The following is a 21,827-nucleotide window of genomic DNA, read 5'->3' on the forward strand; positions in this document are numbered from 1 at the left end:
TAAATGTTACAGTAGGAATGATATAACGTTGCCGTTACACGGGAAAAACTTGCTTTCAAGTTGATCACACGAATTAATTGTCAAAATTAGCATAAATTAAAAGCCATGACGTAAGCTGCATGCAACTTGATATTCTATTATTGTTACAGAGATGCCGTCGTCAAGGAAACTGGTTCCATTTATCGCCAAAATGGAATCAACAGTCTTTATTCTTAATTAATCTGTAGATACGTCGGAAGATTCATGTTCTATAAAATGCATTGTTTGTGTACAATTTCGTAAAAGGGAATAATTCACTTGTTTCAACTTTATTCGTCATTGATTTTAAAATTTTAATACTTATAATTTGTAAATTGGATAACTCAGGGTTAATTCGAGAGTTATCTCAGTTAACTCCGTTTGCTAACTCCCATTTAATCCTCAAAATTTTAGAGAGTTTGTGGCATTTTCGCAGCATTGAGAAATTGTTTCAAATTTGTAAATTCTGGGTATGCAAAATTACTGCCTTCGATTCGCTAACCGTGTGGAGCAATCCTGCAAGAAATACTTTCAAACACAAAATTTGGCACTGACGCAAGCGACGATAGAATTTTTAACTTGAAGCTACATAGCTCACGTATGCGATTGCGTATGTTTGACAGATGAGTTGAATACGCATGTTCTTATATGATGAGCTACATAGCTTTCGCATGTTGACGCAATCAATGGTGTTGGTGTGACGAAGTTTTAATAAACGAAGTATTTAGTTTTCTATTTTCTATTCTATGCACACTGCTTATTAAAATGAGTTCGTTTTCAAACTCGCAACTAAAAGGAATGTATGTTTATCATTTTGTATCGCAGCTGTCAACGCATTATGTAGGAGCTTGACATTTACGCAGTCGAACGCATTGCTACGCTTTACCATTCGCATACGTAAGCTATGTAGGTTCAGCTTTAATAAGGTATCCGCATACTCTCTTGAACAAATTATTTTAGATATATGTAATCTTTAGACAGGCAACCAACGCCCAAAGAAAGCGAGCAGAGAAGTGACCAATCGAATACAGCTAGTACAAAATTATTATTTAATATTCATATGGTACTCATTTAACGTCGCAATTATATAAGAATGGAAAAATGGCAATATAAGTTAAATGAGCGCTCTGTGGTAATATTGTGCCAATTGATTGAATTGCGTAAACTTGTCATGAATGCCAATGAAAATGGTCTTGCATATTCAACAGCCTTTTAGTTAATTTTAGCTTAGGCAATATTACTCAAATATCTACACAAACTTGTCAATGGACGGTTGTAAAATATATCTATATGAGCTTTCAATTTCTGATGTTTCTATATTCCAAATATAGATTTTTTCAAAAAGTTAAATATTATATTTTTAAACGTTTCTTCAGTAAGATAAGATTTGTTAACGCCTCTATACCTCGATAGTCAGCAATAATTATTGCTAGTGAAAACGAGGCGTATAAAGGCAATATTAATGTATACAATGTACCTGTATTGTAGAAACCTACTTATTTTTTGTGAACTGAATGGAATGTAGTAACAATTGTTCAGTGAATTTGGTTGTATCGATACAAACTCAAATATCAAATATTGCGCACCGTGTTAATTTATAGAAGTGAAAATAAAAATCTTTCTAGTGTACCCTCTTATAGGTAATCAATTTAGATGAAAATATATAGATAAGATTTTATTTTGTTGCAGTTAGTCGAATTTAACTGCGTCATAACTTTTTGGGTATTATTTTACATTGTGCTTTATCATTTTCTTTAACTTCATTTGTTTTTTACACTATGCTTTTGTGTTTTTCGTTATCATTTGTGCTGCCAGATGAAATATTGATATACTGCGGAAAATAATTGCTGGTGAGTTGAAATACATTCTGGAAAAGTCTTTTAAGTAATGATTTTTCATCCCAAAATCGTTTTAATATTATCATAAAAAAATATGGTGTTAAAACGTTATAAATTCTTAAAATATCCATTGCTGATATCAGGCATTAGATACCCGATGAAACATCTTACTCTCCTTAGCATTTATTCATAGTATAGTTTCTAAGCGAATATACACATTTGTACTTAAATATAATGAATGTATAGTTATTGTGATTTAGTATAAACTTTTTCTTATTTCTGGCCATATCAATTCGAACGAATTCGAAAGTGTTTAGTCCACTTTCACACAGGCAACTTCTGTTGCTAATTCTCGGGCGATTCTCTTTTGCTGTCGCCCATTGCGTTCACACGAGCAATTCTTGTTCGACAACTCTGTTCGTGTCTTTCTCTCATTCTCTTTCATATAATTTTCTCAACTTCTTGTAAGCATCGTTTCCAAGCAAAAAAAATATATTTCATTAACTAATTTTTATCGTTATCAATTTTCTAACACATTTTAATTATATTATTCATATTTCTATATGTATTTGGTAATTACATACAAAATTAAATTATTAAATTCAAATTTTCAAATATATTGTATACATTAATTTTAAAATGTGCGCAAATGCAACACTGTTACGTAGCAGCGAACTGTTACGAATAAGAACACAAAGCGTGTTGCTCGAACACAGCAGACTCGGCGCGATTCTCCTCTCCTCGTCGCCCCCTCTTCTATAAAACTAAAGTGCTGAACACAAAGACGACGACACGACACGACGTAGCGACGGCTGATCACAAATGTCGCTTTGAAGCCAGCGTCTTGAACATTTTGAAGACAGCGACAGGCAGCGACATATCAAACAGCAATTTCATTGTTGCCGTACTAACATCTTTCATTTCAATAAAATTTACATATTTAGTTTAAAGTGAAATTATTTACGCAAAAAATGTAAACATTGGCGATTTATTTGTTTTAAATAATCGATTGTTATTATAAATGATATATCAAAGCTATTTTACGTTTCTACAGGCAAAATGACGTCATACTTGTGAGAACTTTAAGTAATTTTACATTTCACATGTTAGTGGCAGCTCTACAGCGGCCATTGTCGTCGGCAAAATTAGAAACATTTCTAATTTGGCGACAACGACAACTACAAGCCTGTTGTCGCGTAGTCGTGCTGTTGTCAAAAAATCTGTGCATATAAGAACGCGAGTATTTTAATATTTGACAGATGTCGCTCGTCGCTTGTCGTCTTCTATGTGTTCAGCACATAAGAATTGCCGCAACAAAAATTGCCTGTGTGAAGGGGGTCTTACTGCTTCATCTAGGAGTAGAGAAGAGAATCGCAAATACAAACAAAGGAAATCACGAACAGTGAATAGAGCACGAAATATTCGATTTCGTAATTTTTCTTTGTTTGTGCACAACATCTGAATTAAAAGCAAACATATACAAGACATTTTGGATTTTTTCATTTAATGGTAAAAGTGTTAAAATCAGTAAGAACTTGAAACCAATATATTAACTAGCTTCACAAGAGAATGAGATATAAATCTCCAAATTTCTGGTAAGAATTATAAAATACATATTCAAACAATGTCGTAGTTAAGATTATGTAGTAAACAAAACAGTCCAATATGATAAATAGTAAATAAGCAAGCATAGAATTTAAATGAGGAAATCAAAGAAATTTATTTTTATGTACTATCGTTCTAAGTTCAGTATGTATAAAAAATAGATGCTAAACAAATTATATTCCTTAAGCACATTCAAACATGTATGCAAAATTAAATACAAACATATACATATGAGTATGTATATATGCGCAACGAGTAAAATATCGACAGGTAATATCGCTGTACTGACGCATTATTTCAGTGGTTTCTTTACAATTAATTTCATTCACTTTTTGGAGAAGTATGCATATATTTATTTTTTGTATAAGACTCTTATTTCTATCTCTAAAGCTTTTGTATTTCAGAAGTTGTAGTAATAATTTAAGTATGTATCACATAATATTGCATTGCACTTGTGCAACTGTAACCTGCCTATATGTACATAAATATGTGCACATAAAAATAATATTTGAAGATTATATGTCTACATTCATTCAATCAAATATTACCAAATGGAGAAGTTTTAACTGAATGTCACATACAAAAATTATTGTCAAATGTTCTTGATTATAATCGATTCAAATATGTAAAAATTCCATCGCTAGCCCATTGGTGAGGCTAAAACCAAGGGTAATGTAACAATCATATATTTCATTTAGACAATTCAGCATATCAAAGGTACATATTTAAACAATATTTTGTGATTTTTTTATTTCAAAATTCGAAAATGAAGCCGTTGGTACCAAATCTCCCATGACATGCCAAAAAAAAGTTCTTGCCGTGGACATCATAACTCATGATGATTGGTTCACCTAAAATCAATAAACCAAAAATATTTCGATATTATATGGATTAATCGGGGAGATTTTAGTTACTGGGGTCACAAGATTTGAGGCCATTTTTATGTTAATTAGGCCAAAATAAACACCTAAAAAAATGATATCTCACACCGTTTACGAGATTTTCGCACATTAATATCGGATTATAGCGGTTATTTTTTGGAAGCGCGGCCAAAAGCCGACTATACAGAAAGTAGTTCTTCGCGAAAGAACTTTCCATTTCCACCTCTTTGTTGGGTCGACTTAGGTTATTTTTTTGAAGCGTGGCTGAAGGCCGCCAATGCAGAAAATAATTCCACGCGAAAGAACTTGACCTGAAAAATTTTGTTTTGAGATAAATGATAAAGTTTTACATTCATAATGATGTAACTTAAGCGGAATTAAAATTCAATTCAGTATTGATCTAAATACTTCAGTCGATGACATTAAAATTCCGTATGGTTCCTGTCAAGGAGCATAACGTAATGTTCTTCAACAAGTTTCCACTAGGATGCTTTCGCAGAATTAATGGCGTCGCAACGAACGAAGTCTGTTTGGAAAGAATAGCTGACAGAGAACAAAGCGAATGAACTGATGATGTCAAAAACATTTACAGACATTTAAAACAAAGTTTATAACAAGGAAGTGCATTTTCTGTGGAATTTGTAAGAAATGTTCGATGCGTAAATAATTTTGACTACCTCTATCTACAAAAATATTTATAGGAAATAAGTTTTCATAAAGCTAAATTAAATAAAATATAAAGTTTATAAATTTTCTTGCAAGATATTCTAGATAGTCAAACTCTAAAACTCACAAAACATTAAGCACTCGACTGATTTTGATATTTATATGTACTATAACAAGGGATGATACTAATAAACAATATAAAAAAATACTCATTGTGATTAGTATCCGTTTTCCATGTATAATATATGTACATGTACAGCCATCTAACGGGTACTAGAATAGTTAAAAAACTAAAGGATCAACCTATTGCCTCCTTTCTGGTATAATATTAACATATAACATGCGCTGAGGAAATTTACTTATCTAATTTAGTACAAATTCACATTATGATCGTGGCAATATTAAGATTATTTTTGTTATGAAGACACCGTCAAGGACGAAAATCTTTATATTTGGTATATAAAGGATAGGGTAATGCATTAAATGCTTACTTTCTCCTGTATAAATACTGCATTAGAATATAATTGTCAGAAATTAACGAGATTTTAGAGCTATTTTAAACTTGTACAACGTAATACTAAACTTTTTTACAGCAATTTGAAATGAAAATTTGAAGACCTTTTTATACTCTAACAACAAAGTTGCTATTTTTGTTCACATAACGTAACACCCAAAACTAAACGAGTTAGGTATAGTGTTATAGGGTTATATATACCAGGGTGAAGAGTGGGGTTCAAATCCGGATGTCTGTTTGTCCGTCTGTGCAAGCTGTAACTTAAGTAAAAATTAAGATATCTGGATGAAACTTGGCAACGTGTTTCTTGGCACCATAGAACAAAATCGGACCACTGCCACGACCACAAAATGGCGAAAACCGAAAACACATAAAGTGCAATAACTAAGCCATAAATTTGATATGAAAGATCGCACTATCTTCTATCAATCAAACTTCCTAGAGTCGTTTCCTTTAGGTACTACCTTATACAGTCCAAAAATAGAAGAAATCGGATTATAACCACGCCCACCTTCCATACAAAGGTTATGTTGAAAACTACTAAAAATGCTTTAATTCAGTAAAAAAAAAAACCCCAGAAACCTTCAGTATAAAGATGGTACAGAAGAGCTGCACTCAAAATGGTATACAAAATTTTAAATGGGCGTGGTTCCGCCCACTTATGGGTGAAAACCATATCTCCGAAACCACTCGACCAAGATCAATAAAATTTGGTTTGTAATATTATCTTTGGTTCCCAATGATACGTTGTGAAAATAGTTCAAATCGGTTCACTACCACGCCTACTTACCATATACCAGAACTTTGAAGTCGATCTGAATCGTGTACTTTACAATATATAAAGTAAGCACTAGTGAAGATATCGAAACATAACTTTGCAAAAATACTGCACTTAAAGAGTGGCATCGCCCTTCCATAAATCACCGAAATCGGTCCACAAGTTTTCAATACCCTATATATCGAATATGAGGACCTCAGTTTTTTACCGAAAATATAGTTAAGTCTCTCAGATATTTTGAAGAAATTCTGAGGAAATATGTTTCTTCTAATAATATGTCTCCGTGCCAAAAATTAGTGAAATCGGGTCATAACTTCCCCTAGCTCCAAAATAACTTATACCTTAGGGTTTTCAAACTTTCATTGGACTTTATACCATATATTTATATATGCCGAATATGTGAGTCAAATTGTTTTTTATACTAATAAAATTAAATAAATAAATTGCGAGAGTATAAAATGTTCGGTGACACCCGAAGCCATTCCATTCTTGTTACTTTATAGAATTATTACAAATCTTTTTCGAAATTTAAAACATTGATTTATACTATATTTAAATTAAACGCTTTGTACTCTCTCAAAAGAGTATGCTAGTGTTGTTCATGTAAAAGTTGTTTGTAACATCTAAAATATATCTCAATTACCATACCATTATCAAATTTGATAATGTGTGAAATTGGTAATTAATATGAATATATATAAACACATCTCCAATGAAGAAATCTGAGTAAAATTTTGTCGCGAAGATCAGCTTTGTACCTATCCTATCTTTTGAACTGAGACAGTGTACGCGATACATTAAAAAAAATACTATAGTCGAACAAATTTTAACTTCAGTATGAATTAAAAAAACAAATAAATTCTTCAACATTAATTGGAACATTTATTAATGTAGTTGAGTTAGATGATATTCAACTTTTGTGTGATTTATAAATATGTTATGTCCATCTATTTAACATTATATATCTATCTGTGAGAGTCCATACTTCTACATTCATTAATTAAGAAGATAATGCTTCTACTTGCCTCACTTATTATATTTTTAACGTTGACTTTAATAATTGAAAACGATGGCAAAATGACTGCAAATTGCCCCCGAATCCATCAACTTTTTCTTTGTTAAGGTCAAAAATTTCCTATTGAAAAGATATTTTGCAAAGAAATTTGTTTTTTAGGACCGTGTCGAACTCAAAAAAGTTTAAAAATTCTCTTATATATGGGTTGAAATTATAAGTGACTTGTTACCTATTAATAGCTAATCTGAATAATTTTTTTATGAAATTATTATTTTTCAGAAAAGAGGAAGCTTGTACTTGGGAAATATTAGGTAAAAATTTTAATAAAAACCGGATTGATAATATATAAATAGCTCCCTTGGAGTAAAGTGCTGTTTTTAGCACTTCTTCCGCCGAGAGTTTTACAAGGAAGATGTCTGCGGATTCACCACGGCGACAGTCGCGGGGCATAGCCGCGCCTGCAGTTGTGCCGCCTCAAGTTGTAAGCGATCGTTCAATTTTAGACTCTGCTTTCGGATTCATTAGCGATGTTACACTAGTAGCCCATCAGTCACATACTGAGCCCAAAGATACAATTATTTGGGCACGGTTTGAAACGGCTGCCGATATAAGTGATCCATGTTTTGGTACAGATTGGGAAATGGAGGGGAGTGCAGCACCACCGTTACTTTTATTATTAGGCTACGGTCTTGGCGTTCAAGTATGGGCTATACCTGCTAACGGTGAGGCTATTGAAGTGCTTTCATGGCGTCATGGTGTGGTCTCAACTTTACGAGTTCTGCCGACACCGATCTTAGTGCGATCCGCGAACGAACATGGGCGTGCTGATGAGGCAATAGATATTTATGCCGAAAAAAGGCCTATTATTGCATTGGTGGACAGCAGTGCAGCATCCTCGCAGCTGCAGTTTTGTACAGTTAATTTTGTTTCTCTTAAAACTGGAAAGCAAGTGAAGACGATTAAATTTAAAAACGCAGTTCTGGACGTACTGGCCAATCGCTCTTCTGTTGTGATTGTATTCCATGAGCGTATAGCTGTTTTTGATGCCCGAACTTTAGAGGATCGGCTATCAATAACCACATGTTATCCGAGTCCTGGGTGAGTAAGATACAATGCATTGTATGGTATTGCCTTAAGTATAATATCAATACATACATACCTATGTATATGTATGTGTTGTTTTTATTAATATTATATTTAAGTATTCCAAAGTTAAAATTAATGCTAATATATATTAATTATTATAAATAAAGCATCAATCCAAATCCCGTCGCTTTGGGTCAACGCTGGCTGGCCTATGCTGAGCACAGGCTAATTCCGTCAAAGCGCAGTGCTGGAGGCTGGGATGGTGAGGGTGTAGCCAGTTACACAGCCACTGTATTAAATGCTGCAAAATCGTTTGGAAAAGGGTTGCGAGAGCTTGGTGAACAGGTGGCAGCAGGATTGACTGGAACGTCAAGTAGCGGCAGTATATCGAAAAATAGTAGTTTTGATTCCATTACTGGCGTGGAAGCCAAACAAGCTGGCATTGTTACGATAATGGATATAGAGGTTAATATTATATCCAAGTTGTTTATTTTATATTCAATTTGGTTTATGTCTTCTTCTTTCAGAAGACTATTAATGACTACAGCCCCACGTCAACAACATCTGCTACTGGCGGCGTTGGTGATGAGCCTATAATAGCACATTTTGTCGCTCACGCAGAAGCTATTGTCGCAATGGAGTTTGATAATTCAGGCATGCTATTACTTACCGCTGATCGTCGTGGTCATGATTTCCACGTTTTCCGAATCCAGCCACATCCCGCAAGCCCGAATTTAGCAGCGGTACATCATTTATATGTACTACATAGGGGTGATACTAGTGCAAAGGTGCAAAACATTACCTTTTCTCTAGATTCACGTTGGGTAGCGGTTTCAACATTAAGAGGAACTACTCATGTATTTCCAATTACACCCTACGGTGGTCCAATGGGAGTGCGAACACATACATCTCTACATGTTGTCAATAAGCTGTCACGATTTCATCGCTCCGCGGGCCTATCAGCAGAAGGTCGTTCAAATTCTCCAATTTCACATTCAGAAAGTACCACTTTTATGCAATCTCTACAACCTTACCACAATACAACTCTACCACCATTTCCACGTCCCACAATAGTTCAAGCTTTAGCTCAACTTCGACAGCCATTCGCACTCGGATCACCCCCCGGATCCGCCGGACTTGTTATGCCCGGTAAAATCGGTGTAGGTAATAGTGGTACATCTACTGCTTCACAACGTCAAAGACACTCTTCCCTATCTGATGATAATGGAAAACCTTTGAGCGTTTGTGCCATTTTTGCGAAATCGCGTTCATGGTTACTTGAACCACCTAATGTCACTCGAGAAGCATCGCATCGTATGCAGCGTAAATCTGTTGATTCACTTTTTGTTATGGCTGGACACGGTGCTCTTATACAATACGATTTGGATACAAAACTTGCATCAAGTAATTAAAATATACAACTTTCAAATCAGAAGAATATATAATATTTAATACTGTATTGATATTTAATACGATATAGATATTGCCAAAGATAAAATTTGTGATGACACTCCAATTGAATTGGAAGTGGAGGCTAAAGCTCAATGGAACCTTGGTAGGCGAAGGGATGGATCTCATGAGTTGGCACCTCCGTTAGAAAATGATAATTGGCTTATAAAGGACAGAAACTTATGTTTATTGGATAGCATACGTCATTATGATGAATTGGAGCAAAAATCTGAAAGTTGGGTATCTCAAGTAGAAATAATAACACACGCCGGTCCACATCGTCGTCTCTGGATGGGACCACAATGTGTATTCAAAACGTATAACACTCCCAGTGGGTTAGTATGCGTAATTAATATTATATATTTATATTTATTATATATATATATATATATATATGTATTTAATATGAAAATTATAATTCAGCTCCAATTTGAACCATGTTGATGTTGAGGCTGTTGAAATAGGGGTATCGAAGTCCACAAATTCAGCATCAGCAATTCGTTCGCATCCATTGAGTATGCCTGTAACTGCAGCAGCACGATGCACTTTGCCGGTGCTCATTGAATCTGGCTCATATAGTAAGTACATATTGTGCAATTCTTAATTAATAATATTTGAATGAGTAACTTTTAATTTTAGGTAGTGTAGAGCAAAGCCCGAAGCTGATGGATCGTTTTCGTCACGAACACTTGGATTCTGATTTTGCTATGGCGCATGGTGATTCTCGATTGAAGGAGGACCTGGCCGATGCTATGCGTGAATCACCATCTGTGTCCGATGATCGGAAAAATACATGTAAGTAAATGGGTTATTTTTAGTTCGGGCGGTGGTGCATGTTTTATAATATTTTTTTATATTCTTCGAGCTAATGATTTAAGATTACCATTGTACAATTTCATTTATATATATACAGAGGTAGTCAAAATTATTTACACATCGGACGTTGTTTTACAAGTTTCACACAAAAAGCGTTCGCTTGTTGTTGTTGTTGACGCAGGGTAACAAAATGCTATGTTGTTGTAAACCTTGATCTATTCCCGAGCGAATGAAGTCGGTTTGGCAAGAATAGCTAGAAATATGGCGGAGTAGTCAAAAGTATTTACACACATTTCTTTTTTGCGTCAAAAGTATTTACACACAATTTGAACTCTATTATCCAGTTCTTATTTAATCATAACTATACAATTTTAATGTTCAGTAGAAGTTCCAATTCTAAGGCGATAAATTCATAATTGGTTACATTACCATTGGTATCAATAACAGCCTGCTTTATGGTCCGAATTGATTCAACCCAATTGTACGCTAAGTTAACAGTTAATTTAGACCAAATATCGGTAATTTCGGCGATTTCGGTTATTATATCAATTGTCCCCTGATATTTAACGCAACCCCAAACTTTTTCAATAAAGTTAGGTCCGGGCACCGCGCATGTCAACTTGATTTGCTTCATTAAAGACTTTTGTAGGTAAAGATCCTTCATGAAATGGAGCATTATCCTGTTGTAAAATGTAGTCAATATGTGCTCAACTTTATGCACAACGTAAGTATTTATGTTACTATTTTTAAATGCCCTTAACAGTGTAGCATCATTGATTGTTCATGCAATATGTTGATTCGATGCTGCTGCAATATTAACAGGACTAATTGTGGGATTTTGTATGACAGTTCCTACTAATCTTCTGCATTCTCTTTGGGTTATCACCGGTTTCCGCCCAGTTATATTTAAATTGTCCTTGTAATATTTCGTGTCCCTTTTTTTAAACATTATAAACAGTATTCCATCAAATTCTATAAATTTTTACTAACTCCGAAGCCGAAACCCGAGTCTTAAACTTAGTAACAGTCTCCAATCTAGTTATAATCGATAATTCCTTGGTTTTCGACATTTTATTTACCAATTTTTATATTTTAAGGCTGAGTTAGGTTGTTATGAATGCAATAGAATCCAATTACTACTTTTGTTTAAACCAAATCCAAGGATAAAGGCTAAATCGCCGTCTGTAAATACTTTTGACGCAAAAAAAATGTGTGTAAATTTGTTGACTACTGCGAGCATGTAGTTCATTTGCTTATTTCTCCACCATATTTCTTAGCCAAACCGACTTCATTCCCTCGGGAATAGATCAAGGTTTACAACAACATAGCATTTTGTTACCCTGCGACAACAACAACAACAAGCGAACGATTTTTGTGTGAAACTTGTAAAACAACGTCCGATGTGTAAATAATTTTGACTACCTCTGTATATACAATACGTATAACTAAAATACCATTACAGTGAACACTTTGAAGTAATGCTTTTTTATTAAAGTGCAGTAAATGCTTACATCTTCTAGATATTTTGGTAGGCGTGTCTTCTATTTAATGGTGTGTTTTGTTTTTATTCCTTATTTATTTTATAATTGACTCATTCCAAGGGATGATGATTCTTTATTAATAAATATTAGAGACAGAAAATGTGTTTATGCGTTTGTTGTATCATATAAAAGGAAGATGAATGTTAATTTATAAAATTAGATTTACGGAACGGCCCAATTTGACTCATCCAAATTTGAACATTATATATACAAATATAAAACGTTAATAGTACTATTTAAAAACACACGTGGCTTTTGGTTAAGTAATGAATTATATATACGTTCATTCCTCTTCCCCGCAGATCCCCTTAGTTCGCATAATCGAATGTATACTTATTAATCAGCATGCGTAAATCTAGTGTTAAAATAAAACCTGAACTGTCGAGTTGGAGTCTTCGGAATCTGCGTTCCTTTTTTAGTGATTTATTGAGCAAATATACATAAATAGCTAATTCTAATTCTCTTTACGGTTTTATTATATCAATTACTTCATTCAATATTTATATATAGTTCCAAAAAGGGTGTGCTGAAGTTACTTATGTTTAACATGTTAATACTTTCTTTTAATAGCCCATATTTCACAAGATCCCTCTCGTTAAATTCACATTTATCACTTTTCAATGTTGAAGATATGAAGGCAGTGATATATAAAAAAACATTGAAAGAGAAGACTAGAGAAGAATAGTTTTAGAAAAAGCCAAAGGCAGGTATTCGCGATTAAGGATAAACTCTTATTTGATTTTAAATAAAGAACAGATATTATCGTAATTAAATTAGCATGGATTGCTTAATATTAATATTAGTTTCGTAACAACTGCTTACATTATCATTTACATCTTCATATAAAAATAAAACATAGTTTGTTTGGTTGAAACAATATTTTCAAATGCTTTTGTTTCTTTGTTTCTCAGTACATCAAGTTACAATGTTTTATGTTGCATTGCTATGCTTTTGTTGAGTATCATAGTTGCACAGCAGTTTGCCAAATTGAAATTAACTATTTTGTGACAACTTTTGCTGGAATTGACTTGATATTTTCTCAGAGTATCGAAAAATTCATAATGAAGTTACTTTTTTGACATAACAAATATTTTGCTTCAATAAGAGGATAACGGGTTTAAATATGAACAGATTCCATAGCACTGCGAACATTCATTTAAAAAGAATAATGCTTTTGGCTTTTTGTTAATGCTTCTTTCTCACAATATGTTTTGTTTTTCTTCTCTTTCTCTGTATTTTTTATTGAAGGTCGATTAGCGTCTGGGGTTACTTCGTCTGATAATGTTCCCTTCTATGATGCCCGCGCAGATCCTGACATTGGTGAAGACGATTCTGATAACAGCCTAAAAGCCATGGCTTCATATCCCTCCTCTCTCACTTCGACGTCAGGAACGTTGACTGCATTGGGTACTTGGAATTTGGTTTCTGATGTCGATCACGACAAATATAAAAACTTTCAACTAAGCTGTGATGAAAATAAGAAAATTTCTGAGATCCAAAAATCGTCTACACCCTCAGTAGAAAAAGTTGTGAATCCTCTGGGGACGGTAACAACAGTTTTTTCAGGCATTTCGACTGAAGTAAAAAGAGACATTCTGGATGAAGTTGTATCGCAACTAGCAGCTGAAGAGAGTATTATACACGAGAATTGTGATGAATCTTTGTTTCGCCCCGTTGTGGCGATCTTGTGTGACAAAAATATCCACCAAGCAGTGGGAAAGACTGTAGACAGTGAAAATGAAGAATTTTGCAAGCCGCCTGAATTAATAAAAAATAAACTAATTGTGCCGGTTATAGCGAAAGAAGTAGATGCTGAACTAAGCAAAAGGGAGAGAAACCAGAAAAGTGGACGAATCAAAACTCAAAATATGAAGAAATTAAATTTGAGCCCAACAGAAAGTAATAAGTCAACTAGCGATATTATAATAAATGAAACTAGGAATATTCAGCAAAATGTGAAATCTGACCTTGGATGTATGGTAGAACTGGTTCATGATAATAATGTAAACAAATGTAACACCTCTAATGGTTTAAATTTATGTGACACTACGAACAGAACCGAATCGAAAAAAAACCTTAAAAGCCTGTCATCGGTTAAGGAAGAGGTCATAGAATTTAAACGAATGACACCTTTACCTGTTGTGAAAATTAGAAATAAACATATTTCAGACGATAGAGAACTCCTTAAGGGCCAATTATCTCAAATCGAAAACGAAACCAAAAATAAGGATCTAAAATCATCTGCAACAAAAAAATCCAAAAAATTATGTTCTCTCAAGGATAATCCACAACTTAATCAAAATAAATCAGAAAATAGGAGCAACATGGTAACTTTTACCAATCTTACAAAATCAACTGATTTACCAGATACATCAAAAATAAATACTCTACTCGGAGAAGTCGGAAATAATAGCAACAATATTGTAACGTTGACAAAAAATAATATTAAGTGTGACAAATTAAATAAAGAGACCGAGTTTAAACTAGACATTGCAATAGAGGCTGGATGTACGAACAAAACACACGAGAAGAAAGACATTAATAGAAACCCCAGGAAAGTAATTGAAAAGACACATGCCAACGAAAATGATGATGAAAGCACATCTTTTGTTAACAAAATTGAAAAAAACGTAACTATGAATATTACAAAAAACCAAAAAGACTCATTAAAAAAGAAAAATGATAACGAAATATCAAAAAATGAGATAATTTCCGCCAACTTAGATGAAGTAAAAGGAAATTTGTCATTTGTTCAGTCGAACTCTGAAATTTGTGAAAGTCCTCAATTTACGAAACCAAATAATTCAGTATGGAAGACTGTAAATAGTGACGACTTAAAATCTAAAGTGCAGTCAGTCGATAACTACCCAAGTTTGGGTACAGTTGGTAAAACCAAAAAAACGGTTAAAATAAAGGAGATAATGTCAGAACAAAAAGAAAATATTATTACCGATTCGTCAACACATTTGAAACCTATTGCGAATTCATGCACTGGCACAGCCGGTTATACAAAAATGAGTGCTAAAAGTAAGGAAAACGTCAAAGAAAATAGTGAAATTGATTCATCTAATCAACTGGAACCTATAGGGAAAGACCAAATTAAAAATACACCTAAAGATCAAAATAATAGCGACAGCAAATGGTCATTCGATGGATTTCCTTCCCTACAACCACTAGAGTCATTGCCACCTTTACCCACATTGGAAAACATCGACAATTATCCATATTGTTCAATTTTAATGGAAAAAGAAAATAAATCAGCTACAAAGGGCAAAGATATGGCCGAACAATTAAGTTTGATTAATTTTGATAGCCCACTGCAGGAAAATCCTAAACAAGATGGAAAAATACCCTTACTTCCAAAAGCGCTTAGCCAACAAAATTTAATTTTCGCTTTATGTGGATCATTGCACTGTGAAAATGACAGTATCTGTGATGAAGAAAAATTGTCAAAAGAATATCAAGTAACTTTCAATTCGGAGATGGGAGACGCAACAACACCAGACTATAAGTTACTTAACGATGGCGAAGATCAATATTTGAGTTTGGAACATAGTTCCCAAGAAACTAACACTACCAACACAGGAACAACAAATGATAAATCATTAAGTTCAGCAAATTCTTCTACCTCAGAGGAAATTGTTGTTATCGAAGAGAAAAAACTGAGTAAAAAACAAAAGCGAAAAAGACAACAAGCAGATGCAAACAAACAAAAGGAAGATGTTGCCACTTTCGAAGACGATGATGAGTTACGCCCATTAATTACAACAATAAAATCTGATTTAGATTCCGTGACAGCAAAAACTAAAATTACTTCCTGTTCTTTGTCTGGTTTAAACAAAATAGATAAACAAAAGTCAAATGACAACATCATTGCTCGTGTATCCCCAAATACAACAACCGATAGTGAAGGGCCCGTCCCGGCTACCACTTCAGATGACAATGGTTTCGTTTTACCAACAAATAATGCAATCATTAATGTTCCCATAAAACTAAAAACAAAGAGACTGGAACATAAAATAAACCTTATGGCTGCGATTGATGCTGCGACGTCATCGTCTACATCGTCTGCGGAAGAAAGCAACTTGGAAATGGAGAACCGAAAAGCTGGTTCCGATCAAGATGTGCCTGTCCTTGGAATGAGTACATCAGAAATGCAAACAACTTTAACTAATATAAATGTAGTTCCACCGTCATGTACAACAAAGAAGAAAACTAAGCGACGCAAGAGATAAGAATTAGTCTTCGCTTTGTTTTGTATATTGTGTGTAGTTATTACGTTCTATATATATGTATAATGCTTGCTACAATGACAATGGTGATGATTGAAAAAATTTTATCACAGACGCTGTTAGCTGGAATACAAAAGCGTTATTCTAAAAAATAAAAGTATATGGTTAAACTTATTTTTGAAAGGCTAGTTTGCCCTTATGGATAATATTAACATAATGTTAATCATGTCTGAGAATGCATTTACATACATCCTAATCACCGATTCTTACAATAAATATAAGATTATGGCGTATCGCTATATGTTTCCCTTCGAGTAAACACAGGAACAGAAGAAAACCGGCCACTGCCACTGTAAATTCCTCCCGAATTATTAAAACTTCGCCGACTAATTGATACCATCCTATGCACAATACATAAATAGAGGAAATACGTTTCATAAAGTGTTTCCCGATTTTTAAGACAGTGAGCATTGTTGTTTTTAACTTTATTAACATAAAAACAATGTTTCCATTCTCAATTATATGTTAAACATCCTCTTTATATGCTCTGTCTATTCTTACACGTGTTCGTCAATACTGATGTAATTTACACAATTTTCATTATTATCCAGAATAGTAACCAAATCATTTTTTCTGTAACTTAAACTTTGGGAAGCAATTTTTTTATTTTGCTGGTCTTTATTTGCCGTTAAACTTCATATATGTAAGGTCATAAAGTGATTTTTTATGTTATTGCTATGTACATCGTGTTAAAGAAAATGGGTGCTAGTTAGATTTATTTAAATATTACAGGAGAGGCAAATCGGTGGCCTTTTCTACTTAGCAAATAATAACGATACAAGTTTTATCTAATTTGTGTCGCTCATCATACATCCAATTCTGTTATACTTCAAATATTTTCATAAGGTACGCCATAATCCGGTGATATGTGTATGTAATTGATATTTGTTGAGACACAATAGTATTGTGAAAGATACATATATATTTTAGAATGCAATTGTAAATAGTTTAATCCTCTGTAATATCAAACAGATTTTACTTAATCCAAAATAAAACAACATATAAGTTAATTGTATTCAAATCTGTACAACTAATTTAGATCTACAGTTATGTGAAAAATAATAAGGACAGTGTCCTAGTGTAGATGAAGTCAATGTCCATCTAGAAATGTGAGGGAATCAAAGACAACTAATAAAGCAAATTTATTGGCAGCATATTCAAATTAAATGTTTCTTTTTATTTTACGAAGATTTAGCAAAGCTTTGTATTTTTTTTTTTTTAATTTGCCGTTTTTGACATGTGAAAAATAATAAGGACACCTTCAGTTTTCTAAAAAAATAACAATATTAAACAAAAAAAAAAAGAAACTAGGCTACCTTCAATTGTGTTAATATTCGTTTCAAATTAGTTTAATAGGTTTTTTGAATATCCGTGGTTGTTTAAATTGGATCCACATCGCTTCGGCATGGAGTAAACTAGGTTTTAGCAGATTAAAACCGGAAATGCGTTCCAGAATTCTGAAAATTGCCAAAGCTTATATTATTCATTGGGAACTTTCCTTTCATTGTATTTCACTGTATTCCACAAAATTTTCTATGGAATATAGATCCGAAGATTTCGTTGACTATATTGAAGTTGTTGACCTCCAACCGCTCTTTTGTACACTTAGCCGTGAGTTTTGGGTCGTTGTCTTAATAAATTATTCGCCTATGTGCCATATTATCTTCAAATTTTTTAAAATGTTCTCGGGTTTTTGGATATCACGGCTTACCCTTTCGCATATTTTTCAATAATGAAAATAATCGGGTTCTAATTGATTGATATTGAAACTTAAAGTATTAGTCTTTGAAAATAAACGCGTTTTACTACAAATACTTTCGTTATTATATTGAAACGACACGCTGTCCTTATTAAAACGCACACCCGTATTTTGATCTTGTTGAACAAAAAATGGCTGGTTACGAAATGTGTGCAAAAACTTTAAAATTTTCTAACGGAATTTGTTTTTATAAATATTGTACAATTGAATTGAAGTTTACTTTTTATTCATCCCTGTCCTTATTATTTTAAAGCAACTATTGAAGGTATGTATATTGTAGTGATGAGCGATATTTCACCACCGGTGATTTTTTCACTGTGATTGAAAAATCGCATATAACAATTTTTGTAAATAGCAGTGATTTATAGCTCAGTTTTTGAGTTCGATCACAGTACATATAGGAGATCAGTAATTCTAATTCGATCACTGTAGCAATAGCAGTTCGGAGAGTAGCAATCACAGTTCAGTAATCACAGTAGCAATTTTAGTTGCGATTTCGATCATTTTGGTTACGGTGATTACAAAAGCAGTTAAATGTTCCTAATTTTACATTTTAAGTACAAATTCTCATAAATTCGTTTATTTGTTGCGATCGCAATAGCAATATAAAATCACAGTGATTTAAAAATAGCAATCACTGAAATCACAGTGATTCAAAAATAGCAATATATTAAAAATAGCAGTATATTGAATGAAAATTCAACTCCACTACTACTTTTTGTATACACAACGCTTATTGTGCAGTGGCTCACTGCCAAAATGATGCAGCAACGAAATGAAAAATCGCTTAGTAAAAAATCATGTTTATGTTTCGAAATTAAAAACTGTTACTAATTTATTGATTAGGTACATACAATCGAACAGTTATATAAGCCTGCAAGCTTCTGGAATACCGTAATTTTTGGAGATCAGAGTAATAACAACCTCTTTATATCGGATAGAAATAGATATGTATGGACAAAACCAATTGCTGAGCTACAAACGCAAAATTTACGTAGTACCGTAAAACATGATGGCGAGCATGTAATGGTGTGGGGATGCATGTCCTGGTGTCGGAAACTTGGAATTCATCGATTGTACTATGTACAAGAGTGTGTATCTGGACATTTTGAAACGAAATTTGCTACAAAATGCCGCAAAATTAAATACTTTTGATAACATTCGGTACTATTAAAATAAAGGTCCGAAGCTCAAATTCGGAGTTGTGCAAAGTTGGCTTATTTGGAACTGTCCACATAGTACAAACACCAGATTTGAATGCAATTGAGAATCTGTGGTCGTTTAGGAACGAGACATGTGAAAATACCAAATTAGAAATAAAGCCGACTTGAAAAACGCACTGCAAACAGAACGGAATAAAATTGTTCCAAACTATACAAAGAAATTGGTAGAACCCATGCTGAAACGTAAGAAAGCAGTTATTGATAGTAAGGGGCATCCCACAAAGTGCAATATATTTGGTTTTTTGTAACTACATCATTTTCGCTGTGAGGTGCAATATTATACTGTAGTTTGTTTTTGTTGTAGATAAATAAAATAACTATAAAATCTGATTTTTCTCTCGATAATACTTGCTTTAGTATTTCTTGTGCGGTACGGTCTACTGTATAAATCTTAATTATCAACTAGAGTGCAGCATTACTACTTAAGCCACTTCCTTGGCTAAATCAAGAAATTCTATTGAAATGAAGAAATCCGATTAAAATTGGTGACAGGACACCAATCACGACATCTGACTTTCCATTGTTACAGTGAAGAAGTCCTACACCGTCGTATCTTGCTTTCGTCTGCCCAAAGAATTTTTCATTTATTTCTTAAGTAGCAAGTGAGAATGAAATTTTTTCATCTATTTTTTCCGTTTCGATTCGTAACTCAAGAAAATGTTAATAACATAATATAACATATAATATAAATAATTGTATCCTTATATCTATATATTATATTTAGAAATTTATGACTGTTATACATAGTAAATAACTGGTTTATAAACAGGTATTTCACTCACGTCCATATAAAGGTCATGCAAGGCTGAAGAACTTTATATATTGTATATCCAATGTATTTAAAAATAATTTATATTCCCTTTTATTTTAGGCTTAGGCGCTGTTAACACTGCAGTAACAACTTCGATTAGTGCCAGCAATGCTGATATCGTCGATCAAAATAATAGCTCAAGTGCCAAAAATTTTGATCTCATCAGAGTCGAGAAAAAATTACAAACAATTCACAAACAAGAAGAAACAAACAAATCTGTTGATAATATTGGAAAGGAAAATATGTCGCTGGAATACATTAAGAAAGAAACCCGTCACTATAAGCTACTTACCACAAAAACGGACGAAAATTTGTTCGAAGTTTCGGATCTAACAAACAATGCAAACTCGAGCTCAAATAGTTTGGAGACTTATTTTACGGGGAGAAGCAGTGAACATAATACAATTATTAATATTGACCTATACGATGACCAAATAAGTCTTAGTAGCATTCAATCATCTCCATCATTAAGCCTTGAGGGTATAAATAGCAATCTTATGCAGTTTCCACCAGGTGGAGAAAATATAGATGACAATAGTGGTATTTTTGATAACATTAATGACAGAGACAGCTACTTCGAAAATAACAGTAGTTGGGCAAAATGATGATAGTTCCTTGAGCATTTTTCACCTACATTTTTCATCTTCAACAAAACTTACAGAAATGTTTTAATAATTCAACATCGAAATAGTCATGTAAATAATAGAACAGATAGAATGTGAAGTGGAGGGGGAAGATAATACGTGGAAAATATTTTTTTTTTAGTCTTACCAGAATATGCTTAGATTTTTTATGTGGTGTATCCTACCAACCGATTAATTTTTCTTTATCTTTAAAGCGATTGCAATTTATATAATTTTCATCATGATTTTTTTAAGTTGGGAAGACTTTTGACCATTGTAATCTAGCCTTGAGGGTATGTAATCTAATTTTTGTTCGATTTATTAACTACAAAAAGAAAAGCCAATTTTACTTATCGTGGATTGACATTGAAAACTCTAAAATATTACAAACCACTTACTAAATCATATATCATATATACTATAAAAACTATACTAATTTAGATATTTTTATATATTATATACTAATATGGTAGTTAAGATGTAGACATCGCTATTGACAAAAGAGCAAGTAAACGGCGTCAATGGGGTGTGCCACAAATTTGATGTTTGTGGTAATTTTTTTTACTAATATTCCTTCAGTTAATATTCTATTTCTAGATTAATTCAGGAATATAAAATTTACAATAATTTACAAATTTGTAATTCAATATTTTATATTTTTGCATGCATATAAACATACACGTATAAATTGTATGACTAAATGCCAGTCGCAATATGTTATAATAGATTAACTTTGAAAGAGTACATAACATCTGTTGCAGGATTAGACTGATAAAGGGATTGCAGGCTGTGAATTTTTATCACTGCTTCAGAAACTGGATACAGATCCAAAAACGTCTGGCCATATTTTTTTATAAACCAAACTTAAATAAAAATGTAAAATATATTTCGCCAACATTTGATTACATAAGG

At 33.0% G+C, this 21,827-nt stretch overlaps 1 protein-coding gene across 5 annotated transcripts; it reads left to right on the forward strand.

Moving 5' to 3' along the window:
• Positions 1–1,487: 1,487 nt before the first annotated feature.
• On the forward strand, positions 1,488–20,433 carry LOC105212823 (uncharacterized). Of its 5 annotated transcripts, none has more exons than XM_054231909.1 (9): positions 1,488–1,658; positions 1,834–1,868; positions 7,595–8,413; positions 8,569–8,866; positions 8,932–9,805; positions 9,882–10,185; positions 10,274–10,428; positions 10,490–10,645; positions 13,456–20,433. In XM_054231909.1, the coding sequence occupies exons 3-9, from the start codon at positions 7,728–7,730 to the stop codon at positions 16,440–16,442; spliced, it is 5,460 nt and encodes a 1,819-aa protein (XP_054087884.1). In that variant the 5' UTR covers positions 1,488–1,658; positions 1,834–1,868; positions 7,595–7,727; the 3' UTR covers positions 16,443–20,433. The 5 variants fall into 5 exon arrangements, with proteins under 5 accessions (XP_054087884.1, XP_011183414.2, XP_011183416.2 ...); XM_011185112.3 differs by having other exon boundaries at positions 1,489–1,658; positions 8,929–9,805; XM_011185114.3 differs by lacking the exon at positions 1,834–1,868 and having other exon boundaries at positions 1,489–1,658; positions 8,929–9,805.
• The last annotated feature ends 1,394 nt before the right edge of the window (positions 20,434–21,827 follow it).

This window comes from Zeugodacus cucurbitae, chromosome 5, assembly GCF_028554725.1.
Source record: "Zeugodacus cucurbitae isolate PBARC_wt_2022May chromosome 5, idZeuCucr1.2, whole genome shotgun sequence".
Classification (NCBI taxonomy): domain Eukaryota; kingdom Metazoa; phylum Arthropoda; class Insecta; order Diptera; family Tephritidae; genus Zeugodacus; species Zeugodacus cucurbitae.